The sequence below is a fragment of the Biomphalaria glabrata genome, chromosome 18 (genome assembly GCF_947242115.1).
Source record: "Biomphalaria glabrata chromosome 18, xgBioGlab47.1, whole genome shotgun sequence".
In the NCBI taxonomy this organism is placed as follows: Eukaryota; Metazoa; Mollusca; class Gastropoda; family Planorbidae; genus Biomphalaria; species Biomphalaria glabrata.
This window is the reverse complement of record NC_074728.1, coordinates 19,245,110-19,271,196: the sequence shown is the minus strand read 5'-3', so window position 1 is coordinate 19,271,196 and position 26,087 is coordinate 19,245,110. Positions and strand designations below refer to the sequence as shown.

General features: G+C 36.2%; 1 protein-coding gene across 1 annotated transcript in view; it reads right to left on the bottom strand.

The window, feature by feature from the left end:
- The window catches only part of LOC106073724 (uncharacterized), a 66,227-nt gene extending 46,791 nt beyond the window's left edge, over positions 1-19,436 (bottom strand). Inside the window, exons 1-6 of the mRNA XM_056017482.1 lie at positions 19,288-19,436; positions 8,994-9,112; positions 7,299-7,405; positions 5,013-5,171; positions 3,656-3,802; positions 1,971-2,029 (exon numbers count right to left, since the gene is read on the bottom strand). Coding sequence (XP_055873457.1) covers positions 1,971-2,029; positions 3,656-3,802; positions 5,013-5,171; positions 7,299-7,405; positions 8,994-9,112; positions 19,288-19,333 — 637 coding nt within the window. The 5' untranslated portion in view covers positions 19,334-19,436. The remainder of the gene's footprint in view (positions 1-1,970; positions 2,030-3,655; positions 3,803-5,012; positions 5,172-7,298; positions 7,406-8,993; positions 9,113-19,287) is intronic.
- Between the last annotated feature and the right edge of the window lie 6,651 nt (positions 19,437-26,087).

Below are 26,087 nucleotides of genomic sequence, written 5' to 3'. Positions count from 1 at the left end.
GTCTTTACTCTTTCATGTCTCTAGATTGTCTGCCGTTCATCTTCTCCAAGACCAAAAAATGAACCCTAACCTTTCTTCATCATCATCTTGGAAACACTCACACACACAAAAACGTAAAGGGGGCATTCAATTAAATACAAGATCGAGGAACGAATCTTCAATGAGAGATCAACTCTTTAAGGTTGCACATGTCACCCCAGCTCTTCGACTGTTTGTTTGTTCTAGAATATGAATCGAGGAAGAAAACAAAACGCTTCGTTGCCGAAAATGGTTTAGAGCAAAACTTGGGAGGAAAATTGAATGTTTCAGCCAAGCTTGAGGGTAATGATGAGCATTTCATCCTCCAAGAGGATGGCAGACAAGAGGATGGTAGGCTATGGAGAATGTTAGGCTATGAGGATGGTAGGCTATGGGGGGATGGTAGGCTATGGGGGGGATGGTAGGCTATAGAGGATGGTAGGCTATGGAGAATGTTAGGCTATGGGGGATGGTAGGCTATAGAGGATGGTAGGCTACGGAGAATGTTAGGCTATGGGGATGGTAGGCTATGGGGGGATGGTAGGCTATGGGGGGGATGGTAGGCTATAGAGGATGGTAGGCTACGGAGAATGTTAGGCTATGGGGATGGTAGGCTACGGAGGATGGTAGGCTATTGGGATGGTATGCTATGGGGATGGTAGGTTATGGAGGATGGTAGGCTACGGAGGATGGTAGGCTCTGGGGATGGTAGGCTACGGAGGATGGTAGGCTATTGGGATGGTATGCTATGGGGATGGTAGGTTATGGAGAATGTTAGGCTATGGGGATGGTAGGCTACGGAGGATGGTAGGCTACGGAGGATGGTAGGCTACAGAGGATGGTAGGCTATTGGGATGGTATGCTATGGGGATGGTAGGCTACGGAGAATGTTAGGCTATGGGGATGGTAGGCTACGGAGAATGTTAGGCTATGGGGATGGTAGGCTATGGGGGGATGGTAGGCTATGGGGGGATGGTAGGCTATAGAGGATGGTAGGCTACGGAGAATGTTAGGCTATGGGGATGGTAGGCTACGGAGGATGGTAGGCTATTGGGATGCTATGCTATGGGGATGGTAGGTTATGGAGGATGGTAGGCTACGGAGGATGGTAGGCTCTGGGGATGGTAGGCTACGGAGGATGGTAGGCTATTGGGATGGTATGCTATGGGGATGGTAGGTTATGGAGAATGTTAGGCTATGGGGATGGTAGGCTACGGAGGATGGTAGGCTACGGAGGATGGTAGGCTATTGGGATGGTATGCTATGGGGATGGTAGGCTACGGAGAATGTTAGGCTATGGGGATGGTAGGCTATGGAGGATGGTAGGCTAGGGAGGATGGTAGGCTATTGGGATGGTATGCTATGGGGATGGTAGGTTATGGAGGATGGTAGGCTACGGAGGATGGTAGGCTAGGGAGGATGGTAGGCTATTGGGATGGTATGCTATGGGGATGGTAGGTTATGGAGGATGGTAGGCTACAGAGGATGGTAGGCTACGGAGGATGGTAGGCTCTGGGGGATGGTAGGTTATGGGGATGGTAGGCTATGGGGATGGTAGGTTACGGGGGATGGTAGGCTATGGGGATGGTAGGTTACGGAGGATGGTAGGATATGGGGATGGTAGGATATGGGGATGGTAGGTTACGGAGGATGGTAGGCTATGGGGATGTTGGGCAACGGAGGATGGTAGGCTATGGGGGTGGTAGGCTACGGAGGATGGTAGGCTAGGGAGGATGGTAGGCTACTGAGGATGGTAGGCTACGGAGGATGGTAGGCTAGGGAGGATGGTATTCTATGGAGGATGGTAGGCTAGGGAGGATGGTAGGCTACTGAGGATGGTAGGCTACGGAGGATTGTAGGCTACGGGGGATGGTAGGCTATGGGGGAGGTTAAGCTCTAGGCTTGTGACAGAAAGAAATAATAGCATTAATGAAATTGAACTTATTGAGTACCTGTCATTGGTCCAACGAGGCTTTCATTAGCGCAACCCGATAGCGCAAAAGACTGGTAACTGAAAATATGTAGAAGAAACTTATTAGATCATTATTTGTAACCATTTTTGTATCCAATTTTTATATAGCACTAAAATATCAATCAGTAGGTCTTGGTAAGATTTCTGTTTAATAGCGCATTACAACATGAATTACCGATATTTTTTAAGTGGCCTAGAAATGTAAATAGCCGGTAATTTTTTTTTTTTTGTTGTCTGTCTGTCCGTCTGTCCGTGCTGCTTAGATCGGAAACTAGAAAATATTTTTAAATCAAATATTATAATATTTTAGCTCATGCAAAGTTCTGAAAGCTTACCGTTTTATTTTTAGATTAAATACACGAGCAGTTTGAAAAAAAAAATCAACTATCCATCAATAATAGTGATACTGCATACATCTCTGTACTCTGTACCGTTTGGTATCATGTCATCAGTCGGTCTGACAATAACATTGGTATATACTTTCGACAATGTTAATTACGGGGGCTTACTTAAAGAAAACAAACTGCTGATAGACAGCTGAACTGCTGTAGGCGTATTATTTTTTACAAAGCTTATATCAACTCTGTCTGTCTGTCTGGTAAATGGTATGTGTGCACGCTATTTCCTCCCACACCAGTTCTCGGATCAAGTTGAAACTTCGCACAATTATTAATTCACATTAACAAGACACGAATCAGTAAAATATTTCAATTGTTTAATAGAGAGAGAGTTAATATTTTCTGATATTGATGCAGAAAATCTTGAAGACTACCTTTTACCTGCAAGAGTGGAGAACTTCAAGGTCCGTTTACACAAACTGTCTTTGTAAACATATATCTATATGTGAATTTCATTGACGCTGTTGATCATTACTTTTTACATTAAGCATAGTTTAAATCAGTCATGTAATTCAATTTGTAATACATCGAGACTAACAAGAATAACTCTGTCCGATTAGAAATATTTTTACCAATTGCTTTTGTTGAGCTCTATTTCATTCTTTCCCTTACTCAATACGCTATCTTCCTATCACTGAGTGAATGTTGCTGTGATCGCTTTTTTACATGCATTTTATAATTTTAAAATAATGAATTGCCAATAGTTAGTTATCTCTAACTAATTAATCACTATTTTAAATATTGATACTTGTTTTGTCAGGTACAATAAATAAAAGTTTCTTGATCTAAGATTGGTTGTGGGAGAAATAACATGTACAATCTTTTACTACACAGACAGAGTGATCTGATATAAGTTTTGTTATTTTAAAAAAAATTATATATTTATATTTTTATTCCCATAATTTTGAAACAATCCTAATCTGCAGGATGATTGAATCTTGAGATTGTGTCTTACGTTTGCATGGGGGGAGGCCATATGCAAAATGAATATTACTGACACTGAGGAGTACGAGACATACAATCCCACCAGTCAAATAGATGAAACACTGAGCATTACTTATTGTCAATATTAGTTCAATAAATAATGAAGTGATATTCCATTGTAATAAATTAGAATACGTTGTCACGCAGCGCGAGTTTTTGTGCCAAAAAGTTCCTCCGCAAAGGATAATGACACATTTTTTAAAATAAACTATTCATTTTTTTCTTTTCTAATAGACCAAAAATGTGAACTATTAAATTAGATGAAAGAAATCAATAAACTCACAAGTTGAGGGATATCTCATAGTTGCTCTTATGGATCAGCTTGACGTCTCCAATGTAGAGGAAAAAACGCTTGACGTATCGGGCTCTGATAGTAAATTGGACCAGGTTCGGTCCATCGGACGATGTTATTATGGCAAACGGTCTATACCTACAACGAGATAGATTCGTGTCTTACTATATATATATATTCGTAGAGCTTCGTGTGTAATGTCACTACATACTGAAGTGTATTTCAATTTTAAGAGTAGAAAATAAAACTTTAAAGTTTCCCCGTTCAGACCTTGTGATCTAAGTGGCAGACGATGTTAAGGTCATCTGTTTCTTTGGCCAACGGTTAACGAGAAGGATGTCATGAGGGCAGCACAACGACCAACCGCATTTACCTCCCCCAACTAAAATCAGGTACCCATTAGAGTTTGGTGGACTCAGTGGCGCCCTATTAATCCCGAAATTCAAAATCCCAGTATTCACCCAGATTCGAACCCAGAACCCCAGGTTCGGAAGTCAAGCACTTAACCACTAAGGCAAAGCGCCCTTTTAAGAGAAAAACAACAAAAAAACAAGATCACAAAGAGAGTTTGTGTGATATAGAGAGTTTGTGTTATCACACAAACTTAGAGGCGGCCCCCATCAAATTCACCAATGGACTAGAAATATATTCAAACCATATTCTTGTTTTAATCGTTTAAAGAAAATTTAGAAATTCGGCGTTATTTTACACATTAAAGCAAACAGTGTAACTCGTTTCTTCAATCCTGGTGAAGACTGGGATTTTTAATTTCGGGATCTCTGGGCTTCTCTGAGTTGGGCATTTGTGCTGGCCACGTGACACCCTCGTGCCACAGAAATAAATGACCTTTACATCATCTGCCCTATATGTTGCAAGGTCTGAAAGGGGAACTTTACTTTTTTTTTTTTTTTACATTTTGTGATGCCATTACTTATGTAATAGTCCAATGATGCCTAAATACGTAAGCTTTCAGAAGTAGGGGCTCGTTAGTCTTGACTGGCCGGGAGAAGTCAGCATTAAACCCTCCTCTCATTGCCGCCATATTCAAACATTGAAAAGTCTTTAGAAGTCAACCCTAAAGAAAATTCAGGCGCCGGTGACCCTTGGGCAGCTTAATACACACAGTGCTATACCCTTGCAGAGCCTGTGATGCCAATGATCCCAAACAGTATTGCCACTGGCTGGCCGTTCCATAGCTTATGCCCAGGCATTCATCTCATTTCTATAAGATATAAAGTAGAGATTATCGCTTGGTAACTTTTTTTTTTTTGTTTTTTTTTTTTTTTTTTTTTTTTTTTTTTTTTTTTTTTGTTGTTTAATTTTTTCATTGTTTAAAAAGAACAATTACCCCATAGTGAAACAGTAATACTCTAACCCCCAGGCGTCGACTGGGATTAGAGTCAAAGTGGCGGCCGATCTGACGTTATCGAAGAGCTCCACTAGGACGCCGAAGTTTAAATTAGATACCAATCGGAAAGTCCATCTCAGGCCTGAAAGTAGATCATACCTAGTGGAATAGACAGAGCAGAAAAAAAAGAGATGAATTAAAAGGACAACAGGTGTGTATTGGAGGAAACGCAACACAAACAGAGTCTGTAAGTATGTAGATTGATTGATAATAGGGTTATGTGCATAATGCTGAAAAAAAAAGGGACAAAGTACAATATACACAAATAGGTAGATAGTAGAGTATAGATTGTGGTAGAAAGTACTGTGCATATAACTAAGGAGGTACTTAGGACGATATGTATAAGAAAAAAAATATGCAGATAGACAGGAAACCAATCTAGGCAGAGGGGTAATGGACCTCATTCACCAATCGTAAACAAACAACATTTAGCCACGTGATTTTCTATATCTTCTGTACAAATTATGTCATCCATAAAGGCTGTCACCTGATACGTATTTTTCATTTTTTTATCAATATTATGACGTGGATAAATGTGTTTACTTACGATTGGTGAATGAGGTCCATTAGGTGAGTAGTAAGGTAGTTAGGTAGTTTATATAGAGATGAGTTTTAGATACAAGTCTACATCAAAGATTTATGACGCCTATCTATCATTTATCCACCTGCCACAACTAACACTGATTCAGATTTCTCGATGTCTGAAATACTGTAATATTGTTGAATAAATTTTAATGAAATAACTCTACTAAAATACCAATATCATGGCTTATTTAACAAGACTACAGTACATAGTAAACGAGCACTAACATAAACACACACACACACTGGACATGACCCTCTTACACGCTGGACATGACCCTCTTACACGCTGGATATGACCCTCTTACACGCTGGACATGACCCTCTTACACGCTGGACATGACCCTCTTAGACGCTGGACATGACCCTCTTACACGCTGGACATGACCCTCTATACACGCTGGACATGACCCTCTATACACGCTGGACATGACCCTCTTACACGCTGGACATGACCCAATTACACGCTGGACATGACCCAATTACACGCTGGACATGACCCTCTATACACGCTGGACATGACCCTCTTACACGCTGGACATGACCCTCTATACACGCTGGACATGACCCTCTATACACGCTGGACATGACCCTCTTACACGCTGGACATGACCCAATTACACGCTGGACATGACCCTCTATACACGCTGGACATGACCCTCTATACACGCTGGACATGACCCTCTATACACGCTGGACATGACCCTCTTACACGCTGGACATGACCCTCTTACACGCTGGACATGACCCTCTTACACGCTGGACATGACCCTCTTACACGCTGGACACATGCAGAAAATAAACAAATCAGTTACACTACTCTCAGCAAGGGCACCAACTCATTTGATTGCTTTGCCTTTTTTAATACATCAGTAACACTTGTTAACTGGCATATTATAACTGTACCACGGCCATGTTCGTCAGTTCATTAACTATATTCTAATAGATAAAGCTATAACTCCCTTTACTCTTGATTTGTTGTGTTTTTTTTTACATCCCCCTTTCTTAATATACATTTTTCAAACATTAGTCAAGTTGTTCGTGTCATTTCATGGAACTCAGGGAGATTATTTTCAGACCAGCAGTTTTACAATTTGATCCAATCTAGTCTTATTTACCGCAATCTTTTTATAGTCTTCCTAATTTACTGCCAGTCTATAGTATGTCATGGAAATTGATAAAGAATGGAAGGTGTCCCTAACCTAGATCAATTCTTTTCTTTTTTTTTAGGATACCTATGTTCTTTTTAGCTTTTGACATCAGATGTCGAGATATTTACACCCTAGGAATCCTTGCATTTGCCCCTTTTCTTTGCCTCTTTTTTTTTTTTTTTTTTTTTGGGGGGGGGCTCTTTTTTGTGGGGTTATTGGGCTATTTTTTCAACTCGGATAACAGATAATCCTTAATGGAAGAGGGGCAAATAGCAGACCTCAAGTGGCATCTGATAGCGACAGCTTGAAAAGACTAAATGAGGTGGTTGGGAGCACACACTTAAGGTGAAATAAAATACCCTGTTGAATACCTACTGCCGACGGTGAAAATGGATATTGAAAGAGCCCCCGAATGTCAACGGGTTATGGTAGTAATATATGTATATAACACCAGTAACAATACAAGGACTTAATAGCCAGCGGTCCTTCTCACAGGTATTTTGGTGGAACGTGAAACTTGGTGACGTCATTTCTCTGGACGTACATTGTGAGCTTGATGTTTCCAGTTTCCCTGTCATACCATTGGGTGGATATATGAACCTGTCAGAGAACAAGACAAAATTAGAAACCGAGAAAGAGAGAGAAAGAGAGAGAGAAAGAGAGAGAAAGAGAGAGAAAGAGAGAAAAAGAGAGAGAGAGAGAGACAGTCACAAACCAAGAGACAAAAGATATAGATAACAGAGAAAGACAGAGAAGTAATGAGCAAGAACTGTGAATTGATACGACTACATAAATATTTAAAGAACAAGGTTACAAAGACACTTTTTGTGGAAACACAAACTCAAAATCGGCCCCCGAAGTGGTCCACCCAAGCAGGTAAAAAAAAACGCAGGTTTCAATATTTGCAAAAAAAAACAACAACATCAGAATGAAATTCTATCAAAGAACAGCGAAGAATGGAAAAGAAGGTTGACAGATCTTGTGTGGTGCCCCAGAGGTCCAGCAGACCAAAGGATAGGTGAAACTGAATATGAAGTTAGATGTGAACCTGGCCTAACTGATGTTTTATAATGAGAATCTAAATGATCTAATTGTTTTGTAAAGGGTCAATCTCATATTCAAATCCTCAAGAAACAGCATTTACGTAAATTTCCTTTAGTTAAGTGTTATATTGTCATATTGCAATATTGCAGTTCACGCGATAATATGAAAAAAAAAAACTACTTATTAATTGTTGTTTTAAATTATGTCCAACTTATATATCAATACTAAATAGATTAGATTTTTTCTCTTTTAAAAAAAGGAAACATTTTTTTTTGTATGAAGTTGTAGTATGACAGAACTTAGCAATCCAAATGTAAAAAAAAAAATTATCCGACAAAAAATCTAAAACCGTTTGCATAAATGTTTTAAAAATATGATGACTAGATAATCTTCCTTATTAAAAAGTCTCCCGTGTTTGTTACTATTAATAGTTAATAGTTGTAAAATGGTGTATTTTTTTTTTAAATTAGATTTTTCGGATTCAGAAAAGAAAAAAATAAACGTTACATCAAAACTTTGAATAGTCTAAAATTTTATGATGTCGGATTTTCATTATCTTTTCTAAACGGGACGGACGGACGGACAGACACTCACACAAAACTAATAGCGTCTTTTCCCCTTTCGGGGGCCGCTAAAAGAAAGAGAGAACGAAAGCATAAGAACGAGAAACAAAGAGATATAGAAAGTGTACAAGAGAGAGTGAGAGAAAGAGAGAGATAAAGAGAGAGTGAGAGAAAGAGAGAGAGAATGAGAGAGAGAGAGAAAGTGAGAGAAATAGAGAGTGAGAGAAAGAGTGAGAAAGAGAGAGAGAGAAAGAGAGAGTGAGATAAAGAGTGAGAGAGAGAGAGAGAGAATGAGAGAAAGAGTGAGAGAGAGAGAGAGAAAGAGAGAGTGAGAGAGAGAGAGAGTGAGAAAAAAAGGGAAAAAGAGAGAGTGAGAGAAAGAGAGAGAGAGAAAGAGATAGAGAGAGAGAAAGAGAGAGTGAGAGAAAGAGAGAGTGAGAGAAAGAGAGAAAGAGAGAGAGAAAGAGAGAGAGAGAAAAAGAGAGAATGAGAGAAAGAGAGAGAGAGAAAGAGAGAGAGATTGAAAGCATGAAACAAAAATAGGGAGAAAGGGGAGGGAAGAAGGACATCTTTCTAATTACCTTTATCATGGTTTCCATAGTAACCAAATTAAAATTGATTCTAGGAAATGTGTTGTGTGTGTCTGTGGACAACATACCGGGCAGAGACACCATAAACTCTCTTCCCATGGTTGTGGAAGCTACACAAGAAACAGAAGAGATTTTCTCTATCAGGCCTTCGGTAAACGCTGCCCAACAACACAACAGCACATCTAACACAAGAACTTGACAACAAGAGCTTCAAGTAACAAAGTGGCGGTTTAATTACAAATACATCGACAGCCAATTCAACACAATTGGCTGCATCAAATTCAAATGCTTTCTTGTACAATAGAACTGCCAACTATACACTACAAGTCCCTTTCTGTCTACTTCTAGACTCATACAGCTACATTTTCAAGGACTCACTTTGTAGCACACAGTCGACTGCCTTGCTGTCCTGGACTCAACTGTCTATTGTTACACACTGTGCCTCTTCCTTGAAGACTTTCGGTCACATGACCACAACATGGGTCATATTTGCGTGAGCTAGCAGTACTGTCCCTTGTTCAACAGCCGTTGACCCGTTGACCTGTGTGATTGGCCTGAGTCGTGTGTATCAGTAGGCCGCACATACATTAACCCTTTCGGCCCGCTACAGGAGTTACTACAATACTTTTGTTTACATACAGATGCATTTTTAACGCTGGACTTTTTTTTGTATCTTTACTAACGAAACGTCGCTGCAAGTCTGTATAACCTTAGAAGCTTCCCTCTACCGGCCTGTCTGAACTATTGCTCTGCCTGGGAGGGATCCACCAGTTATAGAGTGTGTGTGTGTGTGTTTCCATGGTGACGGTGGGAAGAAGTCAGCGATTGGTTCTACTTGATGCAATATAAGTGGCATTGTTGTAAGCGGTCTTAGTTAGGGAAGACGACTCCAGAACATGTGGTGTTAAATAGTTCCCCTCCTGGTCTATAGGGCAGATGATGTTAAGGTCATCTGTATATGTGGCCTACTGTTAACGAGGGTGTCATGTGGCCAGCACAACGACCAACCGACTTTACTTTTCCCCAACTAATGTCATTTGAATTGGTGTCTCTCACTAGCCACTGCCTGTGATCACATTTCGGGCGGCGCAAAACCCTAACTGGCCTAACACCTCGAGAGCTCACCAGTTACATGATTGTAACTAATCGTAACAAAGGTCAAGTATATATGAGTCGAAGTTTGAAGTTATTTGACAGGAGCATCACTCTTTTGTTTTCTGTGATGTTTTATTCTAATTGTTGCGCTTATCTCATTTGTTTATGTCACCACCTCAAAGTTGGTGCCATAGAGTAGAAACCCTAATTCTGTATTGTGTATGTTAATTCCATATTGTGAATCTTATTCACAACCCATGTGGCACTAAGGTGAACACTTTTGACCTTAGGTGAACCAGAGAGTTAAAGGCAGTGAGTCCACATAGAGATCTTGTAGCAAGCACTTGTATTGAGTCACTTAAGATATAAGCAGTAGAGTTAGATGTTTAAAGTAGTTGGTTATAGAATAAGTACTAAGTTGTGATATTCGTATATTACTGTTGGATTAATACTGACCATTCCTGGGTCGAATTGTATGGTGTATTCACTATGTGGTGTTATATTAAACTTATTGTATCTGCTACACCCAGCGTCATTTCATTATTCAGTGATTTGTAACAAGAACCCAATGTCACCACCACGCCTACATTGATAACCACAGCCACGTTCATACTATATAAAACAACTCGGTGACATTCTTGGTGTCAGAAGTGTCCAAGGTGCAAGTCATTTATTGTCAGAAAATGACATAATTCATGTCAGAATAGTGTCAGAAGTGTCAGCAAACGATATTTTATGATGTCAGAAGTCAGAACTGCTAACTTAAAGGATTTATGAGCACCAGAGGAACAAGTCAAGAATTTTTTTCTATTGCTGTCAGAAGTATTTTAATACTACAGTTACTTACAGTAACATTTATACGGATATTTTTGAAGTTGGCAAGTGAACTATTTAGTTAACACATGAAAAAAGTAACTCTAAAAAATATTTGTTTACACAAATCATGACGCCACTCAACGAGCAAGAAAGCTAAAACCTGATTATTATAGACTCTACTATTTTTCTCATTTGGTCGTTCAGCGACACATTCAACATTATAGAGATGACCTAGATCTACATTTATTGAGACCAGCACACAATTTTTCAAGTGAGATTCACGTGATCCAAGAGTGACATTATTATTATCTTCAGCTAGTCTAACACTACTAACAGAAAACAGAGCTGAAATTGAAAGTTAACTGTGCCTACTATTTTAACTTGTACTTCAAGATTGAACTTTACATGAATTACAACTAATCCAGAATTTATTAAATTTTTTGACTACACACTTGGTATGTAGATCTACTACTACATGTCATGTTGACCTGCCATGACACAGTCATCGTTAGCGAGCTATTTTTTCATCTGTGATGAACTGAACAATTTGAACTGTTCCTGTCTGAGCTGTATTTTCAACTTTTCCAGTTGACTACTGTCCTAAGTGTCATTTATCTGGAAGCCTGATTTATGTGGTTGTACTTTTACACCAGTTGAGATAGCTTTAGGAGCACAGCATTGTTCAAAGTTACTTTAACATCCTAAGCGAAAGAGATCAAACATGATATGCTGAGACAACCTGGATACTACAGCCTGTGTGGGTGAAACTAGACAACCGTGATACTACAACCGGTGTGGGTGAAAATCTAGTACTACAAGTCATTCAAGTCATCGTTTGAAGACAGCTGATATATGGTCAGTCGAAGTAGCTGACATATTCATATCTACATCGAGTGCTCGTCATAATTCTAATGACACACTCCTATTGTTGCTGTCTAACAGCACATTTAATAAGAGAGCGCTCTCACTCTTAGACCTCTCTTGTCGTCACTACTTATGGTCATTTTTAGTTATTTATATTTGTTTCAGCAACTGTACGAAACAGTGGATTACCTATCATGCACATGAATTATTTATTGGATTACTTGTCAACTATATGAATTGTTTAATGGATTATCTGTCAAACATATGAAGTATTTATTGGATTACTTATGAACTGTAACATTGTACTGTGGATTTAACAAGTGGATTACTTATGAAATGTAACATTGTACTGTGGATTTAACAAGTGGATTACTTATGAACTGTACTATTGTGCTGTGGATTTAACAAGTGGATTACTTATGAACTGTACCGTTGTGCTGCGGATTTAGAAAGTGGATTACATATGAACTGTACCGTGGACATATTTTATGTGGAGCATCACCGGAACTTTATGTACAAGTCAAGCATCAAGTGAATATTTAAGGGAAGTAACTTTAATTACCCTTTAGTATTAATGAATATTGATTAGTTCTCTTTGAACTACACCACAATTTTTTTCATTGTTTACATTTGTATTTATATATACATTTGACTTTAGGGACTAAATTTAATTATCTATAGAGTCTGAGCATTTATATTTTTTTTCAAGTAAGCATCCAGGTATTGGTAGGGACTCTTTTAGATAAAGTAAATACTTGATCGTATAGCTGTATTAGTCAAGTTTGTATTTCGTCAAGTATCTATCATATTGTTAAACTCTTGTATTGATATTGTCTTGTTTACATCTGTTGAATTTTCTTTTGCGTCATTGTTATTTCTCATTGTAATTCTTTTGTCTACTATTTCTACTATCTTGTAATGTCTCTTTAAAGCAGACTGTTTAGTATCTATAGTGTATTTATGTTTGTCTAATTACTTATTAATATATATATATTTATTTTACTTCTTATTTCAACCTATTTTTTATTATTATCAACACTACACTACACACTTGATACACTATGTGATATATTTTGATTTGAGATTGTGACAAGATTGATTGTATATAATATATACTTTGAGCACATTGAACTATTTTGATGCTATTGATACATTGATCACTATTTATCAGACTAATAAGGCTCACATAATTGTGAATTACTTGTTGCAATAAATTTTTACATTGCAAGTGGAGATACTAAAAATACATAATCACATAATTGATCAGTAAAGTATTACATTACGAACTAGACAAAGTACCAAGAATAACTTAAGATACCTCATAACCTCAATTGTTTCGCACAAAATATATATCTACTATTACCTGCAATTACTATTTGAGCTATAATAATTATTTATCGTACAATATTCATTTACAACTACCTAGTGTACACATATCTATTAATTAACTATATTACTAATTTGAATCTTTGAAAATGGCTGAGTATGAAAAACTAATAGAGATAGTGGATAAACTAAAGTTAAAAGAAGATGATAGAGCTGCATTCATTAAAATTGAAATAGATAGAATTAGAGTAGAAAAAGACAAGCAACGGGAAGAAAGGCTACATGAAAGAAGACTGAGAGAGAAAGAACAAGAAAACTTAGAGAAAGAAAAAGAACGCCAGCATGAAATAAAATTAAAAGAACATGAAGAAAAAATGGCAAAACTAGCAAAAGAAAATAAAGACAATTCAGCAAGTCAAACTTCATCTCATCATCAGTATCATAGCAAATTTAGGAACTTTGACCCAAAAGAAGACACATTGGAAAATTTTATTATTCAATTTGAATACATCTGTCAAACAGCAAATATGAATAGTGCACAAATGGCTCAACAACTTCTAGCTAACCTAAGAGGTGAACCACTAAACATCATCGACACACTAACTATGGAGCAAAGAAAAGACTACAACACAGTAAAACAAAGACTTATTGAACATTTTGGCAAAACGGAGGAACACTATCGAAAACTTTTTAGGGAAATAAAACTAGCAAAGAATACAGATTTAAAAAGAACAATACATGACATGCGCCAGAACATGACAAAGTGGCTACAACTCGCAAACTGTAACTTAGATGACCCCAAACAGATATTAGATTTCTTTCTCATTGAGAATGTGCTAATTAATGTTACAGATGCAGCATTCTCATTCCTGAAGGAGAGAAAAATAAAAAATGAAGCTGAATTGATATCAAACTTAACAACATACAAGGACTCCCACCCAAACATCACCATTGACAAAAGGGAATTGTACAATGTAGCTGCAACAGTGACAGAAAACCATCCAAGAACTACAAATAAATTTAAATATGCCAAGAGCATACAATGTTTTTTCTGTGGCATATTGGGTCACACCAAAGCAGAGTGCAGAAGGAGAATGGCATCAGAAAAACAGCAATATGTAAATAGAAACCATAAATATGGAAGAGATAACAGAACTTTCCAGAGCTTCAGTCCTAACTATAATAGATCCTATCAACAACAATATAACAGAAGAACATGGCAAAGCTACAGTCCAACTAACAGTAGATCACATCAAACAAACAGAAGATGGCAAAACAACAGAATGTCTAGAAGAGACCAATTTCAAGTTAGACAACATACTTACCACAATAACAATCATACCAGACAAAACATAGCAGCTGTAGCAACTGAAAGACCAATAGAATATGAAACAGTAGCATATATACAGACAAAGGTAGCCAAATTAAAAGTGTATCCTGCCTATGTGGATGGCATTAAGGTATATGCATTACGTGACAGCGGCTGCACCTCAATCATTGTGAAGAAATCACTAGTAAAACCTGAACAGATACTTGAAGACAAGGTCACACTGACTTATGCGAATAAAGACTTATGGGAAGTATGTGAAACAGCATTAGTTTTCATTGAATCACCATGGTTCACTGGTCAATACAAAGCCATAGTAATGAACAACCCAGCTGAAGAACTAATTATAGGGAACATAGAGAACATAGTTGAACTGTCAGAAGAAGCCTTAGTAAAATGGGCCAATAGTGTAAATCAAGAAAATATTGAGTTAGCATCAACTACTAATTCACATGAGTACAACAATGTCAGTATACATGAAGCAACTAAAGATAATCAGTCAATTACAAATGCAAATAAAATAGATGTAGAATGTCAAACTCATTTGCTAACAGAAGCATCTAAACTAAATAAAGATTGCCAAACAATTAACACACAAACAAATGATAGTGAAATACAAACAGATGAAATACAAATAGATGATAAAGATAAAGCTGAAAAACAAGAAATACAAAATGACATTAACACTAGCTCACCTAAAGTAATAATAACAGAAGAAATATTAGCCTTGACATTTAAAAACAGCAAACAGATAGAAGTATATGATCTAGAAGTCAATTATCAGGATGTTGTATGCATAGTTGATGAAGAATCCACAATCACTTTTGTAGAGCCCAATTTAGTAGAAAAAGAAGATTATTTGAATGATATAGCCATTGTAACCTTACCAAACTCTAGAAAGATAGAATGTAAAACTGCCATTGCTGAAATCAAATCACCATTTATAAAAGGGAAAATAAAAGTTGTAGTACTTGAAAATACTATCAGTCCAGTAATTATTGGATCTTATCCAAAAGTTAAAGTGCATCAAAAGCCAGTAATACATAAAACAATATGGTTTTATGACCTGTCTGATTCTGATTTTCAGAAAGAAATTTTTCAAATAGTACAAGATATAACTTGTGATTTTGGATATAAAAAAGTTTGGAAACATCCAGAACTTGGAGAGTCAATGTGGGTACAAATAAAAAACTTTGGCCATTACAAAGAGTTATTACATAAAATATATGGAACACCAATTAAGGGACTCACAATTAATATCAGTGTTGTTGACTTAATACATCGCATCTGGTAAACATTGAGCATTATGTTGTAAATATTGAGCATTATTTTGTAAACATTGAGTACTATTTGTAAACATTGAACTAGAACTAAGACTTCATTTTTTTAAAAAACTCTATTTGTAAACAAACTTTGGAATTTGATTACTACATTGTAACCAACAATTTTTTTCACATTCTTTTGTCAACAAGAATAACATTTTAGTGCTCAACAATGTAAACAAACATTGAATTTTTTCCAAACTTATTCAGTACCTTGCTTAATTTTTTTTCCATACAATGTAAACATTATTTTTTCTCATTGTATTGAGAACAACTGTGACAAAATTTTTTTTCTACAGCTATTGTAAACAAGATTGGAATTTTTTTTACTATGTCATTTATCACAATTATATAACTTAGCCACATTTTTCAATACTATTGAAAAAGGAGATTGATTCATAATGTAACTTATTTATTTAATGTCAATTAGTGTAATCAAATATTGACATACACTTGTATTTTTTTGAAAACATTTTTGTCAAACTATTCTTATGGACTATATTTTTTGTATTGATGTAAACAAGAAGATTGTTGTACAAACTTTTTGATATTTCAAGTACTGAAAGAGACACTTGATATTATTCTTTTAAATTGGACTTACACATTTTTTCACAACAGATTAAAATGAATACAACTAAACTAGTAGGATGTTATGCTTGTATATATATGCTTGAACAAATTAATGTAAACTCAAAGATTGTATCACAACTGACACATTTTCTCAGTTGAATTTTTTTTGACAAAAGAGTTTTTTTTGAAATTTGTACACAATAATTATTTGATAAACAATGTAACATTAAACTTTTGCCATTACTAGCTACAAATTATTTGAACTGTCATATGGAGAAATACTTAATTGAAACATAAGGTGCATGCAACAAGCACTATGAAAGATATTTATTTTGATTTCATGTTCATACTTTTGAGCAAATATTTTGATACTTGAATTATACATATTTACTGGTGTAATATTAATGCACAACAATTTTTTATGGAGATGTCAAACCTCATATTGAAGTAAACAGATACATTGAATTTGTAACAATGATCATTAATCAATTTGATCTTGAATTTTGACACATATTTTGAATTTTTCTATACTTATCACTTACATATTGAGACTTACTTGTAACATTTTCTACATGATTTATACATATTGTATTATTGGTGTCAAAAACCAGACTTCTAACATTTCTATAGTGTCAAAGATTTTTTTATAAATAGATATTGTGAATAAAAACTTGTATTAATTTTTCACATTGTGACATAGGAGATTGTCATTGAAATTTTTGTCACACTTTGCACATATTATTATGAAAAAGACTTGTAAATATTGAACACATTTGAATATTGATGTATATATTAGAACTACATGTAAAGAATTATTTGGGATGTTAAGCATTTGACTCAGAGAATTATTTGAATTGCCTTACAAGAATATGATGGATTAGAGAATTTTGCCCTTGTATGAATTTTTTTGATTCAGCAAATATTTTGTGTAACACCGTCATATTATATATTTTATTGCAAGTTTGTAGTTCTATTTGAACTCTGCAATTGTACATTTCATAGAGCCCAAGAATTCCAATTGATACTACTTAGGATAATTATGTCGTCAAGCTAAAAAAAAATTTCTTCAAAATTTTTTTCAAAAGGGGGGTGATAGGTAATGTCACCACCTCAAAGTTGGTGCCATAGAGTAGAAACCCTAATTCTGTATTGTGTATGTTAATTCCATATTGTGAATCTTATTCACAACCCATGTGGCACTAAGGTGAACACTTTTGACCTTAGGTGAACCAGAGAGTTAAAGGCAGTGAGTCCACATAGAGATCTTGTAGCAAGCACTTGTATTGAGTCACTTAAGATATAAGCAGTAGAGTTAGATGTTTAAAGTAGTTGGTTATAGAATAAGTACTAAGTTGTGATATTCGTATATTACTGTTGGATTAATACTGACCATTCCTGGGTCGAATTGTATGGTGTATTCACTATGTGGTGTTATATTAAACTTATTGTATCTGCTACACCCAGCGTCATTTCATTATTCAGTGATTTGTAACAAGAACCCAATGTCACCACCACGCCTACATTGATAACCACAGCCACATTCATAACATATAAAACAACCCGGTGACATTTATAAAAGAACGGTGACAGTTTACTTCTGAAAAAAAAAAGGTTTCCATCCTGCTTTTGGCACTCAGAAAATACGATACATTACTCGAACAACAAACTTCTTGACCACATAGAGATTTGAACTCGACCTACAGAAGGGAAGTGTTTTACATCACTAACCCTAATATTTCATTTGTGTCTTTGAATTTGAATTTGAATTGGAATCTTGTCATTTGAATTAGCGTCCTGTCATTTGAATAGGCATCCTGTCATTTGAATTGGCGTCCTGTCATTTGAATTGGCGTCCTGTCATTTGAATTGGCGTCCTTTCGTTAGAATTGGCATCCTGTCATTTCAATTGGCGTCCTGTCATTTGAATTGGCATCCTGTCATTTGAATTGGCGTCCTTTCATTTGAATTGGCATCCTGTCATTTCAATTGGCGTCCTGTCATTTGAATTGACATCCTGTCATTTGAATTGGCAACCTGTCATTTGAATTGGCGTCCTTTCATTTGAATTGGCATCCTGTCATTTCAATAGGCGTCCTGTCATTTGAATTAGCATCCTGTCATTTGAATTGGCGTCCTGTCATTTGAATTGGCATCCTGTCATTTGAATTGGCGTCCTTTCATTTGAATTGGCATCCTGTCATTTCAATTGGCGTCCTGTCATTTGAATTGGCATCCTGTCATTTGAATTGGCATCCTGTCATTTGAATTGGCGTCCTTTCATTTGAATTGGCATCCTGTCATTTCAATAGGCGTCCTGTCATTTGAATTAGCATCCTGTCATTTGAATTGGCGTCCTGTCATTTCAATTGGCATCCTGTCATTTGAATTGGCGTCCTTTCATTTGAATTGGCGTCTTGTCATTTCAATTGGCGTCTTGTCATTTAAATTGGCATCCTGTCATTTGAATTGTTGTCAATTACGTATCAGTGACATATGCGTGTCAAGTGTCAATATAGCCATGATGCATGTTAATCAATAACTTAAACTCTGCTAAGTCGTTGATTTTCCTGGCTGATTCATGCAACCCATTCCATTCTCTAATGGCACGTGTACACATTAGTTACATCATAAGGAATAAGAAAAGGGCTTCTAACTTGTATTTATTTCTTCAGTGTTTCATTAGGTTTTGTTTTTCTATTTGTAAGTTAGGGTTAAGTGTATTATGTATTGTATTAAGGCTGCGTCTTAATCCGTATTCTAAGACAAATTCGTATTAGTGCTCTTTTTTTCTTTCCTTGATTAGTTGGAATGACCAATGATTTAGTAGATTTTAAGTCGCTAAATAACATTAACGAGTAGACCAACTTATACTGATCTAGATCTAGGATTAGATACTTAGTTATATTAACTTAGTCTAAAAAATTCGAAAAGTAATTAAGAGTTAGATCTGGTTCTAGTATATTACCGAAAGTATACGTTACTTGATATAGTACCATGACTGTCACTATCATCTTGGAAAAGGTGGTCGCTCTACAGTTGAACAATGAATTCGTTAGTGAATTAATTTAAAGTTAATTAGATAGTTCCGAGCATCTGTTTATGTAAAAGTGTAGTGTTTATCCAAGTTTTGTATATATAAAATTGTAGTTTTTAATTTTTACGCTTAAAAATAAAAATAAAACTTCGACATTTTACGAAATATAAAAAAAAGGTTTATATAAATGCTAGTGTATGATAAATACGTGGAGAGTGAGTATAAAGGAAGTAGTAGAAAGAAGGGTGGAAATGCAACAGCGCCTGGTGATTACAGATGCCCAACCTGTGACCGCAAGTGGATTAGCGTCTTTAGTCACACAAGAAGTTGCAAAGGGAAAAGATCGTCTCTCTAGATGTGAAATGCCACAGAGATATATACATACAAAATGGAATATTGACATTGTTTTCAAGTCCGAAGATTATGGATGGGTGCAAGTGTTTGAAGTGACCATATAGACCCAGTTCCCAGCGGCTTTAGGCAGATTTGACCGATTGTTCCATTGGGACCCATGCCTGGCAGGGCCCGCAATTTACATTTAGCATTTCACTGTTAGTCTTGTCAGAGGCTTTTAAGGATGTAGGACTTTAAGGGTTAACATATTTAGTGTATCCTACAATAGTTGTAACTTTAATTACCCACTGGCGTCTATTGCGTTTGAGCTGCTTCCTGTGCATGTTGTATAACAAAAGAGGATAAAATGATCTAATTAAAAGTAATAGTTCTTACTGTAAAAAAAACATTAGACGAGAGGAAAGCATCCATCTAATCGGGCCTAACAATTTCTTTAGTCCGGCCCTGCCTGTTCCAAACTTCATATTTTACCATGGGTCTAATTAAGCTCTGCACCTGTTTTATCTTATCTTACGAATTACAGACATTTTTTTTTATTTGTATCTAAAATATGCATCCCGCAATCTTTCTAATAGTTCTGTCCCTTTTGAAGCCAAATCCTGCTAGCGTTTATTCCCCTTTTCCGTTTGAGCAAACTGGAGCCTAAGATAATCTTTATAACGCTTCCGGTAGGCCAGTGTTTCTCAAACTTTTGACACAGATGTACCAATTAATAAAGGGCAATGAATAGTTATCTGCCGAAATTGGAAAAAAAAAGGACAAAATGTGGCTCAACAAAGATGGCTAAGACGGATTTTAGAAGTCAGTTATAGAGATCGAGTCTTAATCAAGAAAATTCTATGCCGAACTGGGAGTCGACCCCTTAGTACGGTTATGACAGAGCGTCGCATGAGGTTTGCAGGACATGTTCTCCGACAAAATCAATTAAGCAAATACATGGGGACCATTACGAGGAAAGCTTCATAAGGGAAATATATTAAAAAAATAATAAAAATCCCTCAAAAAATAACTCAAATAAATAAAAACATAAAACTAAAATGTTATTTAAACCTTGGTTAGGCCAATAATAGAATATACTCCCTCCGTTTGGACCCCCTCAACTCAAGAAAACATTACGAAACTGGAACAGACACAAAATAACAGGGGTGAGATTCATAACAAATGAATATTCACATTTGACTATAGTAACACCTTTAGTAAAATCAATAAATTTATCCTTCAGGATAGGAGACTCAAAAGTAAAGTTGGAATTATACATAAAACACTAAACCATAAACTTCAAATACAAAATTTAATAAAATACTCTGAAAGACACAAAGATAAAGGCGCATCTACAGTACCATATGCTAGGACAAATTTGTACAAACACTCCTTCTTCCCTAGTGATATTAGAGCATGGAATGGGTTGCCTGAGCTAGCCAGGAAAACCAGGGACTTGGCAGAATTTAGTTCATTGGTTAATAAGCATGACTGAATGCATGACGCGTAGGACGTAATCATCTTCTTTTTTGAAGTAACGTCTGTACCAGATACGATAACCAGAATGATGTTGAAGTACACGTCTTATGTTTAATTTTAAGACCCAGTCTGGAGCAATTGACGCATTCAATTAGTGGGTTATTTTGTGCGGTTCTGAGGTTCGTTGAATAATTGTCTGACAAAAAAACAAAAACAAGAATCTTTTTAACGTTGAAAAAAATCCTTATTCATTACTTGATTTGTGTAAAATGTATTTTTAATGTCAAATAACACCCGGTAATTTGTATAAATATAGAAATAAAATAACATTAAAGAATGTCAATTAAAACTTAATAATAGTTTATTTTAATTTACTAACTGTACATAATGATGGAACAAAATCAACATAATTAATGAGCTGCAACGCGTACCCCTCCAAACTCTTCCCGTGCCCCTGGGGGTACGCGTACCCCACTTTGGGTAAAACTGCGGTAGGGGTAGGCCTACATCCTCTACTCCGTGCTCCGATAGCTTGACTTGGTCATCCCTTATAAAATACTACTCCATCATCTATCCCTTTGTCTGTTCGGACCTGTTCGCCGCTGATAGGCAATCAATGTGAAAAGAGAAAGAAAGAGAGAGAAAGAGAGACAGTGAGATATTAGGAGAAAGAGGTGGAGAGATAGAGAAAGAGAAGATTTATGTTTCCCATGGTTGAAATCTAGAAGACTTTTTAAAAATTAAAAACAACTTGTTGTTTATTACTATTTATTGTACATGGTATTTGAAAAAAAATAAATCAAGAATCATGGAGAATGAAATTATGTATAAACAAACAAGTCTATAGTTGTTTAAGTTACTAATACATGTCAATAGTTGTCTAAGTTACTAATACATGTCAATAGTTGTCCAAGTTACTAATACATGTCAATAGTTGTCTAAGTTACTAATACATGTCAATAGTTATACGAATTACTAATACATGTCAATAGTTGTCTAAGTTACTAATACATGTCAATAGTTGTCTAAGTTACTAATACATGTCAATAGTTATACCAATTACTAATACATGTCAATAGTTGTCTAAGTTACTAATACATGTCAATAGTTGTCTAAGTTACTAATACATGTCAATAGTTGTCTAAGTTACTAATACATGTCAATAGTTGTCTAAGTTACTAATACATGTCTATAGTTGTCTAAGTTACTAATACATGTCAATAGTTGTCTAAGTTACTAATACATGTCTCTAGTTGTCTAAGTTACTAATACATGTCTATAGTTGTCTAAGTTACTAATACATGTCAATAGTTATACGAATTACTAATACATGTCAATAGTTGTCTAAGTTACTTATACATGTCTATAGTTGTTTAAGTTACTAATAGATGTCTATAGCTGTTTAGGTTACTGATAAAGTCACAAGAGGAAATTGTGTCTCAATGATTAAACAACACTGACATCTTTTGTTTTTGTCAGACTGTCTACGGATAAAAAAGAAAACGGTACAGCATTTTAAATCCTTTTTTTTAAACAAAAGTAAGAACTGCACCTTTATAGCCAAATGAATTATTACTGTAAGATTTGTTTAACTTAATCATTTCCAAACTAAACTAATTAATTACTACTAATTATTAAACAGAATTGTTACTTTTTTTTTATGTTTTGGTTAGGGACAAAGAATAATTGTGCAAAGTTTCAACTTCATTTGACCAAAGAAAGTGGAAGAAATGACGTGTACACAAACTGTATCAAACAAATTGTTTTAAGTCAATTGTTCAAAGCTTTGCAAAAAAAAAGAAAAAAAAAGAACAAATGTGGACACACGAATCCTTTTTTTCTCACGTTATAACAGTGTTTCCCAAACTGTGTTCCATGTTCCGTGTTCAGCGAGGCCAGACTAGTTCCACAAACTACTGCAATAATTAATTAGTTGGCCTACAGGTGAATATATCTCTAATTGCAGAAAATACAATAACTTGATAACAAAAAAATTATAGCCTATAATATAACTATGAACATTGAAAATAGGTGCCGGTACTCAGTAGTTGATTGCCTAACTTTTAACTACTAAAAAAGAATAATATACGTTAAAATACAAGAAAAGTAATAATTTTTTTCAAAAAGTTGCCGGTACGGCGTACCGTCACAAAAAAGCCCTGTATATTTACACACACACACACACACACACACACACACACACACACACACATATATATATATATATATATATATATACATGGGCGTAGCCAGGATTCTTTTTCGGGGGGGGGGGGGTTTGGGGGGGGGATTTTTTCTCCCCCCCCTGACACCCCCCCCCCCTAGCGAATTTTTTTTTATATCTATTCATGTGTGTGTGTGTGTAAATAATCTTTATTGCATTCTGACCCTTCATTCTTTCGGAAGACGTTTATTGTGCCCTAGAATAGGTTCTTCCATGAGTAAGTGGAAAAATTGTAGATTCCCCGCCAATACTAGCAAGAGGGTCTGGGGGAGCGCTTGCAGCTCCCCCATCGCGGGGCGAAGCCCCGCCGCCAAGCACTATTTCTGATATTGAAAGCCAACAAAATGCATATTCTGAGGTATCTACAGTGCAATTTCCTGCTATTAAAAAGTTTTATTTCAAAAACCTAATGTGCTATTCTTACTGACTTAGACCCTCCCGCGCCGTTTGGGGCATTTGCCGTCAAGCTGTATCCATAAAATTGTAGATTCCCTGCCATTACTAGCAATGGGGTCTGGGGAGCGCTAGCGCGGGGCGAAGCCCCGCCGCCAAGCACTATTTCTGGTATTGAAAGCCAACAAAATGCATATTCTGAGGTATCTACAGTGCATTTTCCTGCTATTAAAAAGTTTTATTTCAAAAACCTAATGTGCTATTCTTACTGACTTAGACCCTACCGCGCCGTTCGGAGCATTTGACGTCAAGCTGTTTCCATAAAAATCTGTCACTGGTAATGTCTGAAGCCTCTTCCCACCTGCCATGAGGACCTCAATGAATGAGTGGCGTCAAGTTGTACTAGGATATCATTGCAACTCTTCTTATGCGTAATTCATTTTGTCGGAGAACATGTCCCGCAAACCTCATGCGTCGCTCTCTCACAATCTTATAAAGGGTCGACTCCCAGTTCGGCATAGGATTTCCTTGATTTAAACCCGATCTCTATAACTGACTACTAAAATCTGTCTTAGCCATCTTTGTTGAGCCACATTTAGTGTTTTTCAATTTCGGCAGATGACTATTCACTACAGTTTATTAAGGGAGCCCTGCCACTGGTAAAATGTGTAACCACTCTTGAATACGCTCTTGGAATTAAGTGACTGTAGTTTGCTTTAGATTTTATATCGAAAAGAGAAGTTTTATCGTCAAAATAATCTGTTGGGGGTTTTCCACCTCAAAATGCTCTGTAGGGGGATCTTAAACTCAAAACCATCTGGAGGGATTTTAAACTTTAAACAAACGCCATCTGTAGAAGAGGGGTTTAAACTCAAAACACCCGATTGGATTGGCTACGCTCAAATAATTTTAGTGTGTAATTTGCTTTTTTTTTATATTGAAGAGGTATTTTTAGCATTAAACCCCTCTGAATGGGGGTTTAAGCTCAAAACCCCTTTTGGCAACGCTCATAGCATTTTGAGTGCGTAATTTGCTTTTTTTCTTACACTGAAGATGTGTTTTTTAGCCTCAAAACTCAAAACCCCTTTGGCTGCGTTCATAGATTTTAGTGTGAGTAATTAGCCTTTATTTATGTTGAAGAGGTACTTTTTAGCTTCAAACTCCACTGGAGGGGAGTTTAAACTCAAAACCCCTTTGACTACACTCAAAACATTTTGAGTGTATAATTTGCTTTGTTTTTATTATTAAAGAGGTATTTTTTACCTTCAAACCCCGCTGAAGTGGGGTTTAAACTAAAAACTAAGTCAAAACCCATTTAGCTACGCTCATAACATTTTGAGTGCGTAATTAACTTTTTTTTATATTGAAGAGGGGGTTTATCGTAAATTTTGGAGGGGGTTTTAAAATCAAAATCTTCCTTAAATGTGCTCTTGGAATTAGGGGATTTTCGTTTGCATTTTTGTTTTGTTTTGTTTTATAGAAGAGGAGGGGGGTTAACTGCAAAAACCCCAAGTAGGGGGTTTAAAACTCAAAACCCATAGTAGGGGGTTTTAAACACGAACCCCCCTGGTAGGGGGTTTTAAACTCAAAACCCCCTGGTAAGGGGTTTTAAACTCAAAACCCCATTGGTTGTGCTGGGGCAATTGATGGTTTAGTATTAAAATCTCAACTTAAATAAACAAAATCAAAGCAAAAAATCATTCACTAAATTCCGATCCCCCCCCCCAGGGGGGATTTCATTTCGGGGGGGGGGGGTTTGAACCCCAAACCCCCCCCTGGCTACGCCCATGTATATATATATATATATATATATATATATATATATATATATATATATATATATATATATATATATATATATATATAGGTTTCATACATTTATAAAATGCTCAATTCAGAATATGCTTTAACCCTACCTGCCCTGAGCCCCCGAAATAAACTGTCCCCAATGCCCTGATCTAACGATAGCCACACCCCTTTCTATTTAGTATCTGTCAATCTCTAGATCAAATGAAAATGACATTTTTTTTCCCTTACCAACCGATCTCTGGCAGTTTTATTCAATGCAAGGGAAAAAACAACAACATTATTCTTCATGACATGTTTACTTCTAAGAATCTCCATCAACTAAAATAGTGTTCCATGTTAGGCTTATTACAAGCCTGGGCCATGTTTATTGCAAATGAACTGAACATTTTCATGTAAAACCACACCAATTCAAAGTAAACACATGCAGGCAGACATTCGCAAATCTAAACATGTAGTTTAATTATGACCGGAGGTTATTTGTTCTCTTCTAACC